This window comes from Corvus moneduloides, chromosome 5, assembly GCF_009650955.1.
Source record: "Corvus moneduloides isolate bCorMon1 chromosome 5, bCorMon1.pri, whole genome shotgun sequence".
Taxonomy (NCBI): Eukaryota; Metazoa; Chordata; class Aves; order Passeriformes; family Corvidae; genus Corvus; species Corvus moneduloides.
The window spans coordinates 38,594,194-38,615,492 of NC_045480.1; the positions used below are offsets into that span (position 1 = coordinate 38,594,194).

Sequence of the window (21,299 nt, forward strand, 5' to 3'; positions counted from 1 at the left end):
TTATGTCTCCATGGTATGAAATACTATGTATTGTGATGTGGTTTTAATTGGAATTTAATTGGAATACTTGGCAACAGATAATTTTGAACTTCTGATGTTGACCTTGAAAATGTGTATGTTGAGGCAAAGGAAGGTGTGTTGTTAGTTTGTTTTCCTCATCCACCTGTATGTGCAGCTTTGCATGTGGACAGACAATAAGAAATATGTAGTAACTGTTTTCTTCCTTGTGTGACACAGTTTGAAGCCGGTAACATGAAGAACTTGGTCCTGAAGATAATCTCTGGACCTTTTCCTCCTGTTTCTATGCATTACTCTTATGACCTACGTAATCTGCTGTCCCAGTTATTTAAAAGGAATCCTAGGAACAGACCATCAGTAAACTCCATATTGGAGAAAAACTTTATAGCCAAACGGGTTGAAAAATTTCTCACACCAGAGGTATGGAGTTAGTTTTAATTCTAACTTTGCTTAAAACATCGTAGGCCTTTCCTTTTTCTCTATTCTAGTGTTAATATATTACATGGAAAGCTGGAGTAATGGTATTCCCCAGAGCTCTTATAGACAGTATCAGTTGAAGAAAAAATAGTTTTACCATGAACTGTAAGCAAAAGTCTCAAATTATTAAGTGTTTGGTAGTTTCCATAAGTAAATCTAAACTAACATTTTCTGAAGTGCATTGTTTTGTGTGTTTTTCTGTATTGTGAGGAATCACGACTAAGATGTTGGTTTGTTTAGATACGCATCTTTTCATAAAATGCTGCTGTCAATAATTTCAGCATTGCTGCTGTATAGAATTTCTTCAATCCATTTTTTGTTTGTAATTTGGAATGGCCTGAGAGCCTGTTCTGGAAAATAATGCTAAGTAAAATTGTCTTTAAATTTCTTGAGGTTTAAACATATCATATGGATATACCCTCAAAGAAGTTGCTTCCTGTTCCATTTAGAGTCTATTCATATCATCTGATATCTAATAATGTCCTTTTAGTATAAATCTAGTCAAAAGAGATCAAGATTAACAGGTGTATAATAGTACTGATAGGAGGTAAATAGATACAGAAGAGAAAGGACATGGAGGAAGTGCTGTGTAAAGAATTCTAATGGATTCTAACTCACAACTAAAGAAATGCCATGAAAATGCCATATATAATTGGAATTTCTGTTGTGTTGAAATAGACTTTCAACTTCAGATTGAAGTCCCAAAGAAAGGTAAAATTCAGAAATCTTTACAGATAAATTTGTTCTAACCTTTGCAACAGTAGTAGTTTGATCTGATTTTATTTCCAGTAGATGGAATGAAATTTTTATTTGGAGTTAGTCAGTCAAAGTATAATTAGTAATAGACTGTCTCTATCACCAGATGGTGATACGAATTTGTCCTAGACTGGGTATGAATACTTAGCTTGCTTGTTTGACTTGGAAGTGCTATCTGATCTTAAAAACAGCAACAAAACCCCCACACAGAAAGCACCTTTTACTAAAGGCATAAATCACTGGTACATGCATATTCAGCTGGAGGTGGTCATTCTATGACACAGCTGTAATGCTTATTTTCTTTGAGTATCACCCTTGGCTAGTGCTGTTGCTCTGTTTTCCTTAGTCTAAGCTTAAGTTATTTCATAGTTGACATCTTCAAGATGTTGCAACTGTTGCTGAAATCCTGTTCTTCAATGTCAGGAAATCAGTCTTGTAGATTTATGTAAATTCTTTCTTAATCTTCATAGTTACTAAGTTGCATTAAAAAGTGGATCTAAATTAGCACTAATTTTTAAAAAGGAGAGGGGCTCTTTGAAAGATACTAGAGAGTCAGGTTTCTTTTCTGTCAGTAAAGGTGTTATCTTGGAAACATCATACTTCAGTTGCTACAGCTTACCGCTCAAATAAATGCTTCAGGATGACTGAAATACCATTAGTAGGAAACTGTTCTCATGTGTGACTTCTGACTTACAGAATCTTTGGTGCCAGACTGTACAGATTAAAAAGTTGATGTACCATCATGTGCAGAGTCCTAGGTTCTGCACTTTGGTTCTCGTGTTGGTTTTTTTTCAGGTTTAACTCCTCAGCATCCATTGTAACTGACTGGTAGACTCTTAAACAAATCAAAGGAATTTGGGTAGTTCAAGATTCTGTAAAGACTATTCCTGAGCTGACGCTTTTCATTTATCCTTGCTGCTCTTCCTTGAATTTTTTCATTTCTACTATGTAGGTTTTGAGGTGTTTGGGTCAGAACTACCTACAGTATTTAAGATGATGGCCTGTTAATATTTAAATATTTTTTGTCTAATCTCAAATTTTTCACCTCAGTAAGATTGCTTTCTGTATTTTATTATGCTAATTTGATATGCCTCACAACAGCACACCATGTATGTTTTTTCCAGATATCCACATATGTGGTCATCTTTCCATCTTGAAAAGGATTAGCAACACTTTTAAACTTCAAACATATTTAAAGGACTATTTTTTTTGACACAAGCTGTATCAGAAATTGAGGAGAACTTTGGCAACTAATCAGAAATCCAAAATGAATTATGCAAAAAAATTGCATCTTCTAGATGCAATTTTCTAGATTCTTGGCTAGCTCATAAATGAGATAACGTGCCACCCAGAAGTCAGACTAAATTGCTTTTTAAAATTATTTGAGTAATTATGCCAAAAATGTTTGAAAATACTCCAGCTTCATATTGGTGGTAGTAATACTAGATTGAATGCATAAGCTTGAGTACTCACTTAAATTTAATTTACAGTAAATGCTATTAGTTAGATGCTTACTGCTAATGGCACACTTGTCTGAAAATGAGTTCTTCCTAGCTTTGGTCACAAGTATTGTTGACTAACTCTTCAACTTGTTTAGCTTATTGCAGAAGAATTCAGTCACAAAATTTTCCACAAGTTTGGACCACATGCTTCACCAGGTAAGTTAGTGTCTACACTGCTTTTGCATTCAGCTCTGTGAAGATTGTGTATATAGCTTTGTTCTTTACCTGGGGTCTTTTTTGGTGTGTTCTTATACCCAACTGTAGAATTTTCAGGAAAAAAGAGAGAAGCAATTTCCTCCCCTCACCTGGGGAGCTGAATGTATGTTGGGTACAAATAAGGCAAATACAAACTATGGGCCTGTAATATATGAAGTGTACTTTTTCCTCTTGCAGTATGCTACACTTCCAAAATTTAAGGAGGCAGTGTAGACTGCAAATAATGGGACTAATTCATATGCTGTGATTGTATGACTTACCCCTTAGTAATGACAGTTGGCTAATGAGAAGTACGATTTCTTCCAAAAAATGTGTGGGAGGTTTAATTTGAGATTCCAAGATAAATCCCTGGCTTCAGTCTAATTCAGTAAAATTTCTGCTAGTGGTAACAAAATAGATTAATTTTATCGAGATGGTCTTGCTTCATTTTACTGCATTAATTTGCTTTTTTTTCCCCCCTAGATTCCCTTCACAATTATTTTATTTCCCTGTAATTACTTGATGTTCTGGCAAGTGCTTTGGTATCTTTTGAGAGTGTTGCTGTCCTATTCTGTAGTAAGAGAGCCCTGCTAACACAGAATCAAACCCACAATATTGGCATATATTCAGGAACTCTATGGGGAAAACAATATCCCTGAAGGCCATTAAAGCTCTTCCAGAACTCATCTTCTGCTGACACTAACACTGCAGGTTTTAGTCCAGTATTGTTAGTGGAGACAGGTCTTTCCATTAGGAAACCTTTTCCCTGTGTGCATGACCACTGTACAGTAAAGCAAGGCAGCTGAAATAAGAGGCAGTTATTCAGCTTGAGGGCTTAAGATTCAAAAGCACAGGAATTGTTTTCTTGTATTTCTTACCAAATGTTGAATTTTGGTAAGCTATTTTGGACAACTGGGTATTAATATATCAGCTCATGTGAATGAAATGTTAGCAGTTTGTTTTGGGTTCAGGAGGATGCTCATGCACAAAAAACCTGAAACTCAACTGTGATTGCAAAGCAAATTCACTTTTCTTACTAGCAGTAGCAAATAATACATACTAATCCCTGGATTCCTGCAAAGCTGCTGGGCAGGAGGAGATGGAGCATGGTGCTCATGCAGGAGGGACGGGCAGGCAGTGCACCTTCAAGGTGTCCCCTAGATTGACACTGTGCATCCTGTCCTTCTCACCCCTCCACCCCAGAACCACACCTCATAGCTCCTCCTCAGGAGTGGAATTTTTCCAGTTACCACGTCATCTCACACCAGGCCAGCGTGTGAAATGAGGCCACCACAGCTCGTGATAGCACTTCCATGCTAACAAGAGCTCCATTGTGCATTGTGCCTCTTTCACAGGTTAAGTTCCCACTGAGTGACCAATACATTGTTTCTTTTTCAAGGGACGAGTTCCCACCAGTTAAACAGTAAAGTTTTCTTCATTGTCTTGTCGATGTGCGCAGCAGCAGACCATACATGGCAGGGCCTTAGACACAACTTTGATCCCTGACATGTATTTCACCCATTTTTCTCCAGTTTTGCTGTTCTAAGACCTTGGGAAAGGGAAATATGATACACTCGTCAGCCTGGATAGCTCAAACCCAGGGGGTTTTTATTGTGGGTTTCTTTCTTCTCAGCTAAAAGACCAGTTCAAGAACAAACACTGACTTCAGTTGCACCAGCTCAGAAAATTACCAAACCTGCTGCAAAATATGGAGTGCCTTTAACTATCAGGAAGTCTTGTGGTGCACCTAAAAAGCCTACTGAGAAGAAGCCATTGACTAAAACTAGGCAGGTAAGAAGCTAAGTTAGTTAAATTGAACTGGTTTGTTCATACCTTATTTAAATGCTATAAAAATACTATGTCTTCCTTTTAAAAGTGTCTTGGTGTGTGGACATGCCTCATGCACCTGCAGAGAAAGTAGAACTAGTAGTTTAAATGCATGCCTTGCTTCTTTATTGGTTGCTTGTTCAGTTGGTTTTAATATAATTTTTATAAACTCCTTCAGGTTTGGGTTTTAATTCCAAAGCTGAGTTAAGTTCGTTTGTTTTCATTTGCTTTGTTGGTGTTAACCACTCTTACAAACATTGGAAGCCTGTCAGGTATACCAAGATCATTGACACTGGATAAGAACCTTTGCATCTTTTTTCCTTGTTCCAAAATGATTTCAAATTTTCAAAATATGCAAACTTTTTCTAGTCATTTCACAAAGTGTCGTCAGCCAGAGAAACTGTGTAATTGGAAGAGGAGTTTCCCAGATTTAATTCCATGAGCTAATGAGAAAGTTTTCTGTATATCATAGAGTACTTCTGATCTTTCTTCCTGTTGTCTTCTCTGTATTCCTTATTACATAAAACTTCTATTCCCTCTCTCTGTATTCCATTAATTACTGCCTGGTCAGGAGTTGTTTATGCTACAGCTAGTTTTGAGCTATATGCACATGCCAAACAACTAGCAAACCAAGAGGCTGCCACTTCAGCAAGAGAACTAGTTCACATTTTCTTCTGAATAAGTAATATTGTTATTGTTGTGGGGCTTGTTTGGGGTTTTTTTTTCCTTCTCCACGGCACTTCAGGGAACATAATACTAAGAGGTCTATCCATCTGTCAAAGTTGTAGGTGGATAGAAAATTATCCTTGAGATACAAATTATCCATGAGGTTCAATAGTTATCAGAGGTTTAGAGAAAAGCTCATTGTTTGACCTTGGTGGCTTGTGAAACACAGTTTGAAAAAGCAAGAAGGGAGAGTGCAGACTTCTTGTGTGTCCTTATGAGATCACAAGGTTTATGTGTTTTAAGGCTTGGTTGCACAGCCATCTATTGGTCTTTGTCATGGGTTTCACCAGCCAAGACTGATTCAACTTGCCCAGAGACTTAAGGTGGCAGGGGAGAGACTGAGGAAATGTCCTCTGGGAAGGATAAAAGGAGTCAGTAATGCTGCTATTTTGAGGCAGTCTTTGTGTGAATTGTACCTAGTGATAAGATGCAGGATAGAAACAATGACTACAATTTAATATAAATTTTCTTCTGAGTCTGAGCTTGCAGCTCTCAGCTGGCTTTTCAGGGGAGCATGTAACAGTCATCTCCTTCATTTAGTAATTATTGTATTAACATTATATTATTACAAGTCTCTAAAGGTTTCCAACTTCTGCAATACTTTATTTTCAAGTACCCATTTGACAGGATTGTGTGTTGTCAAAAGAAAATACTATGAAGCTCTGTGTGTTCTAGTATGGTCAGAAAAAAAGCTTTAAAAGTAACAATGGCTTTTTTGAGATGATTAAAGTGTACATTTTATTTACTATAGCTGCTTCTTTAGCAGGTATTCTGTGGTGACTCTGTTGTCATAGGTAACAAGAACCTTAGAGATAGAACCGAGTGAAGAACCAAGCAAAAGACCCTTGGATAACCTACCAAATCTTTTCTCCAAATAAGAGAATCTTAATATCTAGGCCCCCTCAAAATGTTACTATAAAGAAAAGATTGTAATGAAGAGTGATGCTACCAGAGAAGAAAAATTAAGACAAAACAGATTTCAAAATCACTGCCTTCAGCTTTTGAGACAGAACTTTTAGTACAGGATGAACAAGTACCCCTAGATCCTAGCAGTGCTTTTCACTTCAAATCTCCTGAATAATCAAGTATTTTAAACCGGATTTAGTGCAGTCAGTTGTGACTTTAAGAATATGTTTTCTGGTAGAATTTTTCTCTCATTCTGGTGTCGTGCTATCTAATTTGAAGTTTCACCTTTTATGCAGGCATTTCCAACTCCAGTGAATAAAATTATGCCAATAGAAGAAAGGAGGAAAATGTTTGAGGTGTCATGAAATCATCAGTTTTCAAACTGAGCAAAAGCCAAGTCCACAGCAAGAATGACAAAATACAACCTTCAAACCTTTCCTCCTTGTCTTTTTTCTCAAACATTTGTTAGCAGTGATTTTTTTTTTTTTTTTTTTTAAATCTTCATGGACATGCACCAACAGCAATAACCCATCTTGACAGAGTAATGTCTCAGTAATAAATACCAAATTATGTGCTTATTTTTCAGGAACCTTCAAAAAAGAAAAGGTTAGAATTGCCTGAAAAAGAAAAACATCAGAGAGAGCAGGTAGACAAGATTCTTCAGATTTTTCTTTATTCCCCCATAGTAATTTTAATGAAGTATCTTGTGGTGTGGTGTGTAAGAATATGCAGTAGTTTGATTTTCCAGTTCCTTAACATGTTCAATCCTTACACATTGCAGATCAGTTTACCGAAGGCAGATGAAATGAGAAGACTGGAAAAAGAAAGGGTAAAATATGTTTAAAATGTGTTAAGAGTGAAGTTCAATTTTTACTTAGTGGTTCCTTGAATTTTGTTTTCCTGTATTGTTTTCTCCTTCAGATGGAACGAATAAACAGAGCCAGGGAACAAGGATGGAGGAGTGTGCTTGGTTCAGGTGGAAGTGGTGTTAAGGTTGGCAGCAGATGCAGAAATGTGGTGCAGTCTGTTCCCTCACCTTTGATTATATGGAATGGTCTTCTCTTTTCAGAAAGATCTGCTCTTGGAGGTCAACTCTTGGGGCTGCCCATTATTAATCTGTGGATAATTTGAGGGAAACTGTAACAGGTCCTTCCCTGGCCTTTTGGAGATTATGTGCAATTTTCATTTTTAATGTTTCCTAAATTTCTGAATCTCTTCTCTTTCTGCCAGTAATGGTTTTCATGCACCACTTTCTTATTTCCACACCTGCTTTTGCTACTTTTCCTGTGCTGGGTGTATGCATGAACAGCTTCTTTCACATTCAAGTTTGTTCTAGAATTTTTTTCGTTTCCAGGTTTGCATATTATAGTAATGGACCTCTTTCCCAATATTATGCTTCTAAGCATTCCTTGTTCTTTAGCAACATAAGTGTTTCTATATATTGATAAGATGTTCAGGAGGGGGGTAAAAAATTCTGAGTAAATCTCATTTTTTTTTAATGCAGTGTGCTGTTTAGCCATTCAGTTTGAGCATAATTTAATCTGATTCCTATGACAGTTTCTTTTTCCCTATTTGTGCATGTCATAGTTTCATGGAAACATAGCTGTCCTGGAAAGTAGTCTCATCAAGTTAGTTGAATATAAAGGTCTGGGTACTTTCATCAGACAGAGCCAGTGCAGGAATTTAAGTAGTGCTATGGTGTAAATCTATCTGACAATAGAAAGTAGATTGAAACACAGGGATTTGTTGTGGTGGTAGTGAGTCTTACAAAAATACTATGCGTAAACATGTTTAGTAGGGTTTTTGTAAGCAAACTTGACTGAGCAATAAAGTCAAAATGGATAGAGGTTTTATTGCTGTTCTTTGTTCAAAAATGAGGAATACACGAACACTGACCATGTTTCAGTAGCTGCTTATTAAATATTTCATTTCAAAATAGATATCATCCTTTTGGCTGTGTGCCACACATCATATGAGTAAAGCTTAAATATAAATGCAAACTTAAGCATACCAGACTTTAAAAACTACAAAGTGCTGATTTAATGAAAAAATAATTTGCCTCCTATGTTGTCATCCTCTCTCTCAAGATCAAACTGGCAGGCACACATACAGGCTCCCATACAACATGATATGCACGCATCCTCACATTTGGATGAGAGCTGCATGTGTTCCTGAACACGGTGTTTCTGATTAACTTAGAGAGTTCTACTGTGAACATATGAAGGGTTCTATTATAGCTACAGCTGCATTGTTATCTGTATTCTCAGTTAGCTAGGGAAATTGAGGTCCAGTGAATGTGTCTGTTTTCACCAAGTGTCACTGGTGTAAAAACATCATGGCAGACGCGTGGAAAAAATCATTGAGATATCTTCTTCAAATTGGATAGTTGAGTACAAATCTTACTGCAGACTGCTAGTTTGCCATCATTCCAGGTTTCCATATACTATTATAGTATTCTTGACTTAATTGTCTTTTTTCTTTCTCCAGCATGAAAGCAGTATATCCAGCAACTCCTGGACAGTGCTTTTGAATAGCGCTGTTCAAGCTTTTGAATAACACAAGACATACAGCCTCTTACGAAGCCACAAAAGGGTCATACACTGCATTATTCTGTCCTCCTGTTTTCTTTTTGGGTTTATTCTGGCACCTGTTTCTGAGGAAAAGTAGGGAAAGAGGTGGCAAGGGTTTGGCTTTGGGTTTGTGGTTCTAGCAGGGGTTGTAACTGTCCTCCAGACTGTTGATGAGCACTTGCTTCATATCATTTGCCTAGAGACTGATCACAGTATTTCTTTCAATTTTGGAAACTGAACTCTAATAATGATTGATGAAACCTTGAATAGTGTCTAAAGTAGACTTTTCCTTCTATTTGTAGAAACTATAGTTCTTGTATAGTTATTTTTATTCAGACCAACAGTATACCTGCATATTTGTTTGAATGCCTGGATTTAGTACTCTCATCTGGCTTATGGGGAGCCATTGATGGGCATTGAGCAACTGAAACTCAGAATGTGAGATAAATTCCATTGTCAAAGACAGTCTCTTCAAGACCTTCTAAATAGGCAATCTTAAACCTGTCACATCTGTACTTACCTGTTTGACTTTATATTAAATACTTCAGACCACTTTGGAAGGAATATTGACACTGTTAAAACAAATTCCATAGATATACTACCATGGGCTATTTGACTGCTTCCCCCAGGTGTAAAGAGAACATTTTTATGCATGTGCTGACAACCTTAACCTTGTTTTGCCAGTTTCACATTTTCTGCATCCATCCTTGGCTACTACTGTACACAGCGGCTTGAAATTTTTTTTTTTCATTATTTTCACATGAAAATTCTGCAGGAATTCTAATGCTTTGAGAATGACAGGGATAATTTGCATAACGCAATAGCTTGTGGTAGGTGTTCCCCTGATCTGAGCTTTAGTAGAGAAGCATCTCAATTCAAGTGATGGAAATCCAGTTATAGGTTGGTGACAATGGGGGTTCTCAGATAAATCTGCACTTAGTGCCATTCAGCAAATTTAGAACTGTGCTCAACTGTTTCCAGCTTCATGAAAAAATGGTGTTTGGCTACAAGTCACTTGTTAGTATTTCAGTTGGAATTATATCACTTTTTTTGCTAAAACTTCGATTTTTGCCATGTAATATTGTCTATCTCTGTTTACACTTCGATGGAGCTGTTATCAGTGACTTCCAAAATGTGTGACAGATGGCTCATGTATAACTAGACTATTTTTAGAGGAAACTAAAATGGTGTTTTATTCTGGACTGCTAACAGAAGAAAAAAATTAATTCATCTATCTTGTAATTCGTTAAAATAGGGGCATGCCAGGGATAAAACTAGGACCAATTTAGAATTGTTGCAGAATATGTTAATATTATTACTCTGCTGAAGAGGTAAAAATTGGAAGAGCCTATTAAAACCAGTATTTGAGATTTCCACCCTACCCCTTTTGGTTTCCAGGCACCATATTATGTCGGTGGAGGTGGTGTTGGTCCTTTTCCTGTGTCTTCTAGAGGACGCTATGAACACTATCATGCTATTTTTGACCAGATGCAACAGCAAAAGGAAAACATTAGAGTAGCTGAAGAGAGGGAAGCCAAATTGAGGGCGAAACTACAAGGCCGAGGAGTTGTTGAAAGGTATGGCTATCTTGCGTTAGAAGTTACACGTGTTCTGCTTTAGGTCAAAGTAATGAAAGTTGCTGTACGTGTTTATCTACAGAGGAATTCCACCTGGAACACGTCCAGGAGTTCCTAAGGGACCTGCAGGTCATCACCATTTACCTGATGTTGGTGCAGTTAGGAAAAAAGTGAAAAGATTGAAGGAGGTGTCTAAACAAGCCAGTGCAAACAGGTTGGACTGTGATAATCCATGAATCTGTCCCTACATGTTAGATTTTTTGTTCTGTGTCTGGTTTCATTTAGTAGTTGGGCATGTCTCAAAATCACTTCTATCCATTGGTATTGTGCTGTCTGTTTGTGTGTTAGTCCCTCACAGACCACAATTCTTTTAGAGCCAATGGAGACCTTGGCTTCTCCAATAACACAAAAAATAGTTTACTAAGCAAATGTACCTAAAGTAGTTTTCAGACAAAATTCTTGGCTTAATGTGGTTGCAGGTAACAACATAAGCCTTCTCCTTTGCTTTGTTCATCGTTCCACTTTTTGTGTTACCTGACAAGATGCTTCCTTCTCCCATCATATTACTCTTACTGCCTTCTCTGCACCTACGTGTTTGACTCTGTAGTATTGGAAGGTGTCTAGAATGATCCCAGAATTGCTGGCTCCTGTTTATTGATCGGTGGAAAATTTCTAGGAGCTTTCTTCATTGAGATGTGAATGCCAAGTGCTATAATGATGTGCAACTTCTAATTTGGTATTCAAATAGTGAATTAGAAGATCTAATTCTAGTTACTGTAAACGGGGTTTTTTTATATGTAAAAGGTTGTAAACAAGTACTGATTTTGTTTTTATGTTTTCACTGTTTCAAATAGCTTCTTCAAAACTTCTTTGCTCTCTTCGCAGTTGTGACTAGTAAATGGGAAAATACCATTTTTCTCGAAGTTTAGTACTGTGAACATTACTAACTGACTTTCCTAGAGGGACAAATTTTCTCTCTCATTATTTAAACTTCTTCAGAGCTATTGATCTGTTCCATGGAGGAAGAAATAAATGGAGTTAATGTGAGGAAAAGGAAGTGGCCAAAGAAACCATTTGTTCTTGTAAACTAAATTAATTCAATTTTATGTTCTAATAGAATATGTATTTGCAATTATAGATTTTTTATTATTTTAAAATTTGCAGCGATAACATACATCATGCTTAACACTGATACTACAATTCTGAAAGCTCTGAAGTACATTTTATATTCTTCATGGTGTGTTGGGCTGTTGTGAGATAATTAAAGTTCTTCCTGGTACAACCCAGTACTGGAAGGTATCTTTTTTCCAGCTGTATTTTAATGTATTTCCTCCTCTATTTATTCTCAGTGCTTCTCAGAAAGTGCACAATTCCCAAATCTTGCCTAGATTAGGAAACAGTTTGACTCGTACATTTGAAAATATTAGATACTTGTCTACATCTGGATAAACTGTTTTAAATGTATTAAAATTGAGAGAAACTATGGCAGAGTGCTGCAAATTATAAATAACATAGAGATCGGGAAGAGAAACCTATTCACTATTTCTCAAGTACGTTAACTCAGAAGCACTCAATGAAAGCACTGTGCGGAAGTTTCAAAATAGGTAGAGATTGGGGTTTTTTCTGTTTATAAACTGGATTACTATTAGTCTTAAATTGAGGTGCTGTTTCTTAACATCTTAGTGTTAAGAATTTGTATTTTACCTAGAAGCAATTTTATTATAATATAGCCAGTGTAGCAGTATTTCGGTCCTGTACTTTATTCCTTCAGCTGGAGGCAAAATAAGCATGCATAATGTTTCATTAAAAGAAGGAATTTAAATAACAAGGACTTTGTTAAAGGTAGTCAGTTTAGAGCATATATTGAAGAAGCTGAGAAATCTTCAAGTTGAAGTCTTTCTGATTGTACTACCACTAATGTAAAGCTAAATATATTCAGCATCAACAATCTTTAAAAATTGTCTCAGGCAGAAGTGCAGGCCAGAAGAAATCTAGTTGAAATGTTCTAGCAAAATGAATCACTCAGCTTTAGAGTAAGAAAAAACATTTTCATTAAATGTTCGTAAAATGTTGAAACAAAATGTTCCTGTGAATTTGGTTTGAGACAAATAGGGCTGTCTTGGTTTGGGTTTTTTTGGAAAGCACCTCTCCTCCAACACTGCAATGTTCGTGATGTGTGACAAACTTCAGCTGCATGGCAGGGGTTTGCACAGATTTCATTATCCACCAATTGAGCTCTTATGTAATTAAAAGGTAGAGTAAAAATCTTGTAGTGAGTCAAATATATGTATACAAAGATTGGCGTTTGTTTCTTTACCAGTAACACCTGTGGATTGTCTTTCCTTTTCAGAGTGTTTGTTTTATTGTATCAAAGTGGTTTTATCTCTGTCTTCCTTTCAATGAATTGTAGCATATGGAAAAATTTTCATTTCCTTATTGCTTTGGAGGGGCAAAAAATTAAAATGCAAGGATATTAATTAGCGTGCCAATTATTTATAAATTACTAGAGCTTACTGTATTGCAAAATGATTCTTTCTTTAACTGCTATCAGCATATTCCAGTTTCTTCCTGTTGCTGAACCCCCAGTGCTCCTCAGTTAAAGAAGGCTTGGAAAGGCCTCATCATTCTACCATTTGTAGAATATCTTACACCATTTCTCAGTGTTTCAGGTTTTTTTAATACAAAACTTTTCTGAGTCTACTTCTAACAAATTTTTCAGAATCTGGTTCCTCTATGATCTTATAAATTGACAGTTGCAGGATGCTCAGTTATGGTAACCTAAAGCCTTCTTGTCTTTCCAAGCTGGTCCTTGGCCTGGGATGAAACTTGTCAAAAAACAATCATCTTGTTATGGCTGATTCTAGGGTAGGAAAATTCCTTCACAGACCCTTTGAAAACAAAAAAAATCTCCTAAGATTCCCTAAAAGGAATTGCCAGAACACTCTGAGAATAGTAGCACTGTACTAATTCCCTAAGTGGTAGAAGCTTTTAGTGCAAATGTAGGACAGTCTTGAAAGGCTGATTGGCTCATGTGATGAGTTCTTGCTCATCTCTGAAGGGAAATCTTGAAAGAGTCTTCTTTTTCACAAATTATAACAGTAATGAAACAAGCTGAGACATTCTCAGAAACAATCATACCAAGATTGTGTTTTGACACTCATTTTTGTTTTGATGACAAGGATCTGGAAGGACAACAATACAGTGTATTGGATTTATTTTTTTAATAGTTCTTTTCAATTACTGGGCCTATTTTCCTCCATTTTGTGGATGTCTGACTTGTATTTTGGCTGATGAAAGGCATTTTTTGAAGATGCCTTACTCATATAAAGTTACTTTTTTTTTCCCGTGTGTTTTAGTTAGAATAAGTGGGGGGGGGGGGAGGGCAGTGGAGGTGGTGGTGTTTAGAGTGTCATATTTCAGAGACTTTCATCTTGCTGTGTTGAAATTACTCAGGCAAAAAGGATGGATAGCTGCAGATAGAGCAAAGCAAGTTGAAGAATTCTGGCAACGAAAGAGAGAAGCCATGGAAAACAAAGCTCGAGCTCAGGGACACATGGTATGAAATCTGGTGTTCCTGTGTGTATTACTGTTTCGGCATGCTTTTTGAGTCTTTGAAGTAGCATCTTAAGTGAAATGCTGACTAAATATTTTCCTTAAGTGTTAAAAAAGAGAGAATGGGATATAAGTTTTCTGCATTTTGTCGCTAATTTTAATAAAACGTAACAGAATTGTGCAGTACATTTCTCATTACATTAAACTTATTAACATAGGAAATTATCTTTGTTTGCATGTGTCTAACTTGCTATTGTGAATTTTAGAACATTCATCTACATTTTTTTCTGTTTATACTTTTGAGTCTTGGTTAAAATCACACGCTGTGTTAAACAGTAACTTGAACCTAGAACGAGGTTTCATTAAACTGATACAGCTAATTATCACACATAATAGTGTGTTCTAGGAAAACACAGTCTGCTTGTTGAAAAGGTATTACAAAGTCATCTGTATTTGCCAATGTTGACCTTTATAAAACCTTTACTCTTTGGAAATTAAGTAGAAGATAGTGTCATAAAATGTTCTTTATGCTTATGGTTCTAAAGTCAATATTCTTTTAGGAAGTTTGTTTAAAACATATTAGAAATGACTATGTGTTTTGATAACATGGACGGTTTTACTGTTCGAGTGCTTCTCTGCACTATTCACATGCAGTTGAGTGACAATATCTTTGTCAGCTGCTGCAATTAAACTGACTGTGCTGGAGTAGGAGTGAGATGAGACCAGCTGCAGATCTATAGAAGCATCTCCTGAGTTATACCTGATAGTCAGATTATGATTTACAGCCAGGTCTTAATGTCAGGGATTATTTCACTTACAGTAAGCAGTTCTTAGGTACTTTGATTCACTGCTTTGATGGTGAAGTATCCTTAGATTAGTATATATGTTTTAAAATACAAGTCTTCCTCTCTAGAACTATGGTTCTGTTTTTTAAAACCTTCAAGACCAGTAAATAATTTTGAAAAAAATGAGCAATTCTTGTTAAGACTGCCTCTTCTTGGAAAAGTCATTAGTAGTACCTGCTTCCATTTTGTTCTTGACTTTGTTGGCATTGATATCAATGTATGAGATCAGTTAATTCAAGATACCCAACTATTCAAGTTAATGTTTCTCAGTTTTCTCTAGTATGTTCAATGAGCCTATATGTTTTGTTCTTAGATGGCTCCCACAATAAAACAGGGAGGTTACTGAACAGCTAAAAAAGTAACTTCCAGATGTTTCAAACTTACAGCTTGAAGCCAGGGTATGAAATCCATTACTGGATTTGCCATTGAAAGTGGAACTTATCAGCAGCTTCCTTCTATTTGTGCAGGACAATAATTTGACTAGCTGGCAGTTGTTCTCATATTGGGATGGGACTGTTGTTTGGACAATGTTGATCTGAAAGGAGAAATCATCAGCTAATAGTCAGCCTTTTTTCTGATGACTGGCACTCATTTACCCAGCTTCTATTAAATATAATTGCTGTCAGTTTTAATTTTCAACTCACAGTCTAAATTTGACTCAGTAGTTGAGTCAATGATACTTTCAGACATCTGTTTTTTAAGACAGCTGCTGACCTAATTTGCTACTTCATTGTAGCTGCGTGGCATTGCAGAACTTGAGTCCTGGTCTTTGAAAATTTCAATGTAGGCAGATGAGTAAAATTAACAATCTACAAGAAAGAAAATCAGTTCTCAAAAATCTAGCTTCCAGTTTCTTTCTTAAGAGCAGTTATATAAATTGCCATCAGTGATGGAAATGCCTAAAATAACTTCAATGCTAGAACAAAGAACAATGAGATTCCTTCAATAGTGCCAGTAAGCTTTTGTAAAGCTCAGGAATGCGTATTAAAATGTTAAAAATAAAAACAAGTATTTTCTGAAAAGATGGATATGGAAAATATTCCTTTCCATTTTATATGGCTTAATGGTGAAGCTGAAACCAGCATTCATGGAGCCCTCATGAATGTATAGGAACTACTCTTCCACAAAATGGTTCCTTTAATTTGTTCTCTGATCCCCTCATCACTAAACCAAAGAAGTGCAGTAATGTGCTACTTCCTTGAGCTATTAATTTTTCTCAATCTGAGAGATTATTTAACCAGAATATTTGGATTCAGCTTCACTGGAGTATTTACTTACTGATGGCTGTCTACACACAAGCATGCAAAAGCTAAAGCCCCTGCCATTTTATAAGGCAGAAGGTCTATCACATGTATGTATGCTTGCTGTCTTTATTGTATGTTGCACTAACAAATCAAGGAATTTTTAACCTTCAGCAAAGGTTTGTGGTATATCATTAGTAAATTAATTCATGTATTTTTTATTTTAATCCAAGCAGAAAACATGGAGTTAAATGATTCTTGTACTGTTCTGTACAGAACTTTTTTAATGGTTGAAATCCTTTTGGTGACAGGTCACAGAGGACATCACATGAACCAGGTGTATACACTGCATGTGTATAAGACATTTAGCACAGCTTGTTAGGTGTAATGCATATATTTAAATGCTTTATTAGATTTTTGAGTCATCATTGTTAAAAAACCTTAATCTAAGAACATAAAAAGATTCCACTTTTTATTTTAGGCTTGTCTCAGCAATGGCAGAAATCCCAACCCTGTGCCACCATTTTTATATAATCCAGATGCAGAAAACTCATGCCCATCACAATTTACGTTTTCTAATATAAAATGGGAAAAATCAGAATTGAGGGGAGAAGGCAACTATATTCTTAGAGCTCTTATCTCTCTCTTTGGCTACTCAGGATTTTTAGTTATTGCTGTCATATGTTTTATGTAAGTGAAAAAGGCTTACTGGTTAACTTCAGAACATCTGCAGATCTTTGATGGATTTGGTTTCTTATAAGTGAACACTTATTGGATAAAGCAGATAATTTTTCTGCCCAAGCCACCTTAAATTTGATACCATTAAATGGCAAACAGGGTACACTGCAAAACGTGGCAGATACCTATGGAGGCAGGTCCATTTCTGCAAGAGGAAAGAAATCCAGAAACAAGGAGGAAGAGGTATGCTTGCCGCATGTTTGCCACTTTGCTCATCGCAAAAATTACACTATTTTGCCCTTGACTGTGCCCAGTTTCCCTGCATGGTTCCATCTGTGTAACAAAATTAAAGGACTTAAATTCTAAATTTCTAGGAAATAATTTACTGTTAATGTATGAAAGGTTGGGTGTGTTTAATTGTTTTGGTTTTTAAAATAATCAAAATTATAGTTCTGTACATCAATCTGTCTCACAGAGGTTCTTGAATTTGATACATATAGGTATCACTATATCCTAATGCTGTTGTGATAAATACAGCCTTTTCGAGCTTTCAGCAGTATAAACTGTAGTTATAATTAATACTGGGAAATGTACATTCTTATTTTCTTTCTTTTCATTACATGAGAATTTTTCTGGAGGTTAGTAAATGCTAGTAAAGTGATAACAATAGTTTTGGGGAGTGGTTCACCCATCTTATTTTTTTGTGGAATCTGATATATTTTAAGTTAACCATACTGGAGAGAGTTTCCATAGAGCTGAAACTTGTTTCATTTCTTTGCCTTAGGAATATTTGGCAAGATTGAGACAGATCCGGCTACAAAACTTTAATGAACGTCAACAGATTAGAGCAAAACTTCGTGGAGATAAGGTTGGTTGAAAAAGAATCTTAAATATTTATCGAAGTTGATTGTGGGGTGTATTTTTTTATCCCTGGTGAAAGACTTTTGTTCTAGGCAGTTTTATATAGAGACATATATTTTAGACAGCATATAATTGTGAAAAAAAACTGGAATTCTAGAGCGTCAAACCTTTCTTGTGTACCTCACCTGCAGAACATGCAGCAGTGATACAGGTGAGAGCCCAACATTGTTAGGCCACTTTTCCAGCAACAAGAGGCACATTATTTTTTTCCTGACCTATCAAGGTTTCATATTTTTTAAAACCAATCCTCCCTGAAAAACCAAACAAATAAACAAAAACCGCACCAAATCTCAGAGATGAAGCTCTGTCCAAGCAGACATTGCATTTAAGCAAGGAGTTACTTAGTGAAACTGACCCATGTTAGTCATACAGTCAATTAAAAAGTTCTGAGCAGGCACTCATATCACTCAGCTTTCAAATACATGAACTGATGATAATTCCCTGAAGACTTTTACTTTGCAGAATGAAGCTGCCAGTTCTGATGGGCAAGACTCTAGTGAGGAAGCAGAACTGAAACGCAAAAAGATAGAAACACAGAAGGTAAGTGTGGAGTGGGAGGAAATGGAGGTTACTGTTGTCAAATATGTTTTATATCTCATGAATTTTCTTACATTTCGTTTTGCTATCGTTTGTTCATGTATCCACTACAAGGGGTGGGGGGGTTTAACTGTATTGAGGAAACAGCGCTGTTCAACTGCTTTATCTTGGTGATTTTAAAACACACCGAGACATTGTGTAGTCCATCCTTGCAAGTCAAGGATTTTCCCTATTCTGGCCTTTGAGATTTATCTCTAGGGTAGCTGTAGTCCTAATGGCAAATGGTATAACTAAAATAGCATTTTGAGACTGAAAGGGTAAGGAAGATGTACCATAGATCACAGCTTTATTTTACTTAAAGAATAAAGGAAGGCTAAACTCCTTACATAGGCTGACATGGGCTACATGTGGATTGGAATGTGAGCTATATAACCCTGTGATGAATCATATTTAAAACAGATGCATTTCACAGAAATCATGTGTTTGATTAGAACTTTGTTCCATGTGGTGGTTTTATATTAATAACTGTTTCTATAGTACTGTACATGGCAGATACTGCTCTTACCTATTCTATGATTTTTTTCCCCCATCATCTGCAAAGTACAATGTAAAAACAAGCTAACCTTACGCCTAACCTGAAAACTAGAGGTGAAACTGCAAGTGAAGCTTTTTCTGTTTGAGTGAGTTGGTGAAATTTAAACTGAATTTTTAATATTTTTTGATTAATGCATTTGGCTTCAAAGCTAATTTTAAGTAGAGATTCTAATTTTACATTACTTTGTTGAAGATTACTATGTACACTAAAATTACAACCATGCAAATCAAGAACTGTAATTAAATTTTGAGGAGTTGCCATTATTTCAGCATAGAAGATCAGTTATTATACTTGTGTGGTGATTTTGTCAGTGGAGTCCTCCTTTCACAGTCTGTACAGTAGTGAGAGAAAGGGAAATGAGTAATCCAAGAATACTCCTCCTTAAAATGTTCTATTAAATAGGTTGCTGATGATTTGAAGTTGGTCCTTTTTTTGGTTGTTTACTGTAGGCCCAAGCAAATGCTCGTGCTGCAGTTCTGAAGGAACAGTTGGAGCGAAAGAGAAAGGAAGCATACGAAAGAGAGAAAAGAGCCTGGGAAGAACATGTAAGAAAGTAAATCTGTTACATGCAGTCAAAGTATGTAGGGCCCTATCTTAGTATAACTAAAATCCTATACTGTGATTTTTCAAGACAAGTAGTTCTGAAATTGAAGAGAGTGTCTTGTGTCAGTCAGAATTCCCTAATTAGATGCCTAGTCTTAGATATGCTTGCAGGAAGACTTCAGAATATCAAATCTAAAAATCATTAGGATCACCCCAACTATATTAGTGGTCTGTTAATGACCAAAATGTATTTTATCTTCTTTTACTTTTGTGTGCTATGGAACAACCAGTCCAACTAGTAATAATATAGAAAAAGCACGATGTGAAGCTGACAAACCGATGTGCAGTGGGCAGTTGTCTTTTGTATGAATGTGTGGCATTGTTGTCCTTTTATAAGGATTACATGAGCCTAATTGATAATACTGTGTTTAATATGCAAAGTCTTGAAGTTAATTTTTGATTTAAATTTTTTTAATTGAATCTATACAGCTGATTGCAAAAGGGGTAAAGAATCCTAATGTGCCTTTTCATGTGGAAGCTACAGAACATAGTCCTATGAATGAACTACAAGAGCCTGGAGCAGCTCTTCCTAAGCCACAACTTCCAGTGAAGCCTGGTGTACCTGTCATCTCAATGACTTCTGCTTTGAAGGAAGTGGGTGTGGTAGGTACTTTTGCTTAGAGGCTAAAATGTCATAAATACTGATTGGAAAGAGAATGTTTAGAAAAAATGTATAGGTTAGGTAGAAAAAAATTGTTAAGGTCATTTGTTGCTTCTAATTAGGGAAAAGAAATTTAAAAAAAAAAAAAGAAAAACATGTAAAAAGAAACCAAAGCTTGGAAGCTGTTGAAACACATCTGTGTGCTGAAACTGAAACTCATGTTTTGAACAAAATGGCTTATGATGAACCCCAGGCTGCAGTTTCCATTTTGATCAGGGCAGTCATGTTTAGTGGAAGACATTAACTTCCAGAATTTTCATCAGCCTCTTGAAGAGAGGAGTTAATGAGTTGGTTACTTGGTGGAAGTGAGCAAATAAATTTTGAATGATAGGACTACATTATATTAATGATTGATTGTTTTCAGTGAGCTTGAGTGTGCTAAATATTACAGAGAGGACAAAGCATAAGATTCTCGAATCTGTTAGTGCCGTCTCTTCTTATCTAAAAGAGCCTCCTGATTTCTATTTTCCACACTCTCGGTCCTGATATTGTAAATACTTACATGTTTACCTCAATTGCTTTATGTTACAACTGTGAAACAGAGCAGATGAGTGTAACCTTGTACAGTTTAAATTTTTAACATGATCTTTGTTAGTTTGAATGCTAGCTTTTGTATTTTTACCTAAACTGCTTCTAGATTTCAGTGTACTGTAGTACTTCATACTGTATTCAACCCTGAAGGCTATGAGTATGGGAATATAATGAAACTTATACTGAAGAGTATATATAAAATGTAATACATTGAAAGATGTCAGTTGATAGCTGGAAAAATAAATCGTGTTTGGACAAATACTTAAGTCATTAGCATATTTTTTCCACGTGGACAGTTTGTCTCACAGTAACACAGGACAGTGACTATAATAGACTGAAAAATAGCACACAGAGCAATTGGAGATGGAGAATACGAGCCTTGTACTCTGATTATAAATTCTACATTTTTGCCTTCAATAGGTAGTTTGCTTATTTACATATTACTTGTCTCTTTTCCCTTCTGTTTTTTCTTCACAGATTATCCTTGACTCTGTGCTTGCCACTTTTTTGGTTCTCTTCTAGAATTACTCATTTGTAGCATAGAAATTTGGTGGCATCTTGCTGTAGAGGCCATATCTGGC

At 36.1% G+C, this 21,299-nt stretch overlaps 1 protein-coding gene across 16 annotated transcripts in view; it reads left to right on the top strand.

Annotated features, from left to right (window-relative positions):
- The window catches only part of NEK1 (NIMA related kinase 1), a 51,993-nt gene that overhangs the window by 10,120 nt on the left and 20,574 nt on the right, over positions 1-21,299 (top strand). For 5 of the 16 annotated variants that reach the window (XR_004240061.1, XM_032108415.1, XM_032108416.1 and 2 more), the window contains exons 9-22: positions 238-438; positions 2,849-2,909; positions 4,582-4,739; positions 6,994-7,053; positions 7,189-7,236; positions 7,329-7,400; positions 10,376-10,554; positions 10,637-10,768; positions 14,008-14,110; positions 17,030-17,113; positions 17,655-17,738; positions 18,239-18,331; positions 19,373-19,468; positions 19,956-20,129. Coding sequence is in view for 13 of the 16 variants with exons in the window: in XM_032108415.1 (XP_031964306.1) it covers positions 238-438; positions 2,849-2,909; positions 4,582-4,739; positions 6,994-7,053; positions 7,189-7,236; positions 7,329-7,400; positions 10,376-10,554; positions 10,637-10,768; positions 14,008-14,110; positions 17,030-17,113; positions 17,655-17,738; positions 18,239-18,331; positions 19,373-19,468; positions 19,956-20,129 (1,545 nt within the window). In the remaining 3 variants the exon portion in view is untranslated. Of the gene's footprint in view, positions 1-237; positions 439-2,848; positions 2,910-4,581; positions 4,740-6,993; positions 7,054-7,188; positions 7,237-7,328; positions 7,401-10,375; positions 10,555-10,636; positions 10,769-14,007; positions 14,111-17,029; positions 17,114-17,654; positions 17,739-18,238; positions 18,332-19,372; positions 19,469-19,955; positions 20,130-21,299 lie in introns of those variants that run through there. The other 11 variants (XM_032108418.1, XM_032108420.1, XM_032108422.1 and 8 more) reach the window with 11 other exon arrangements.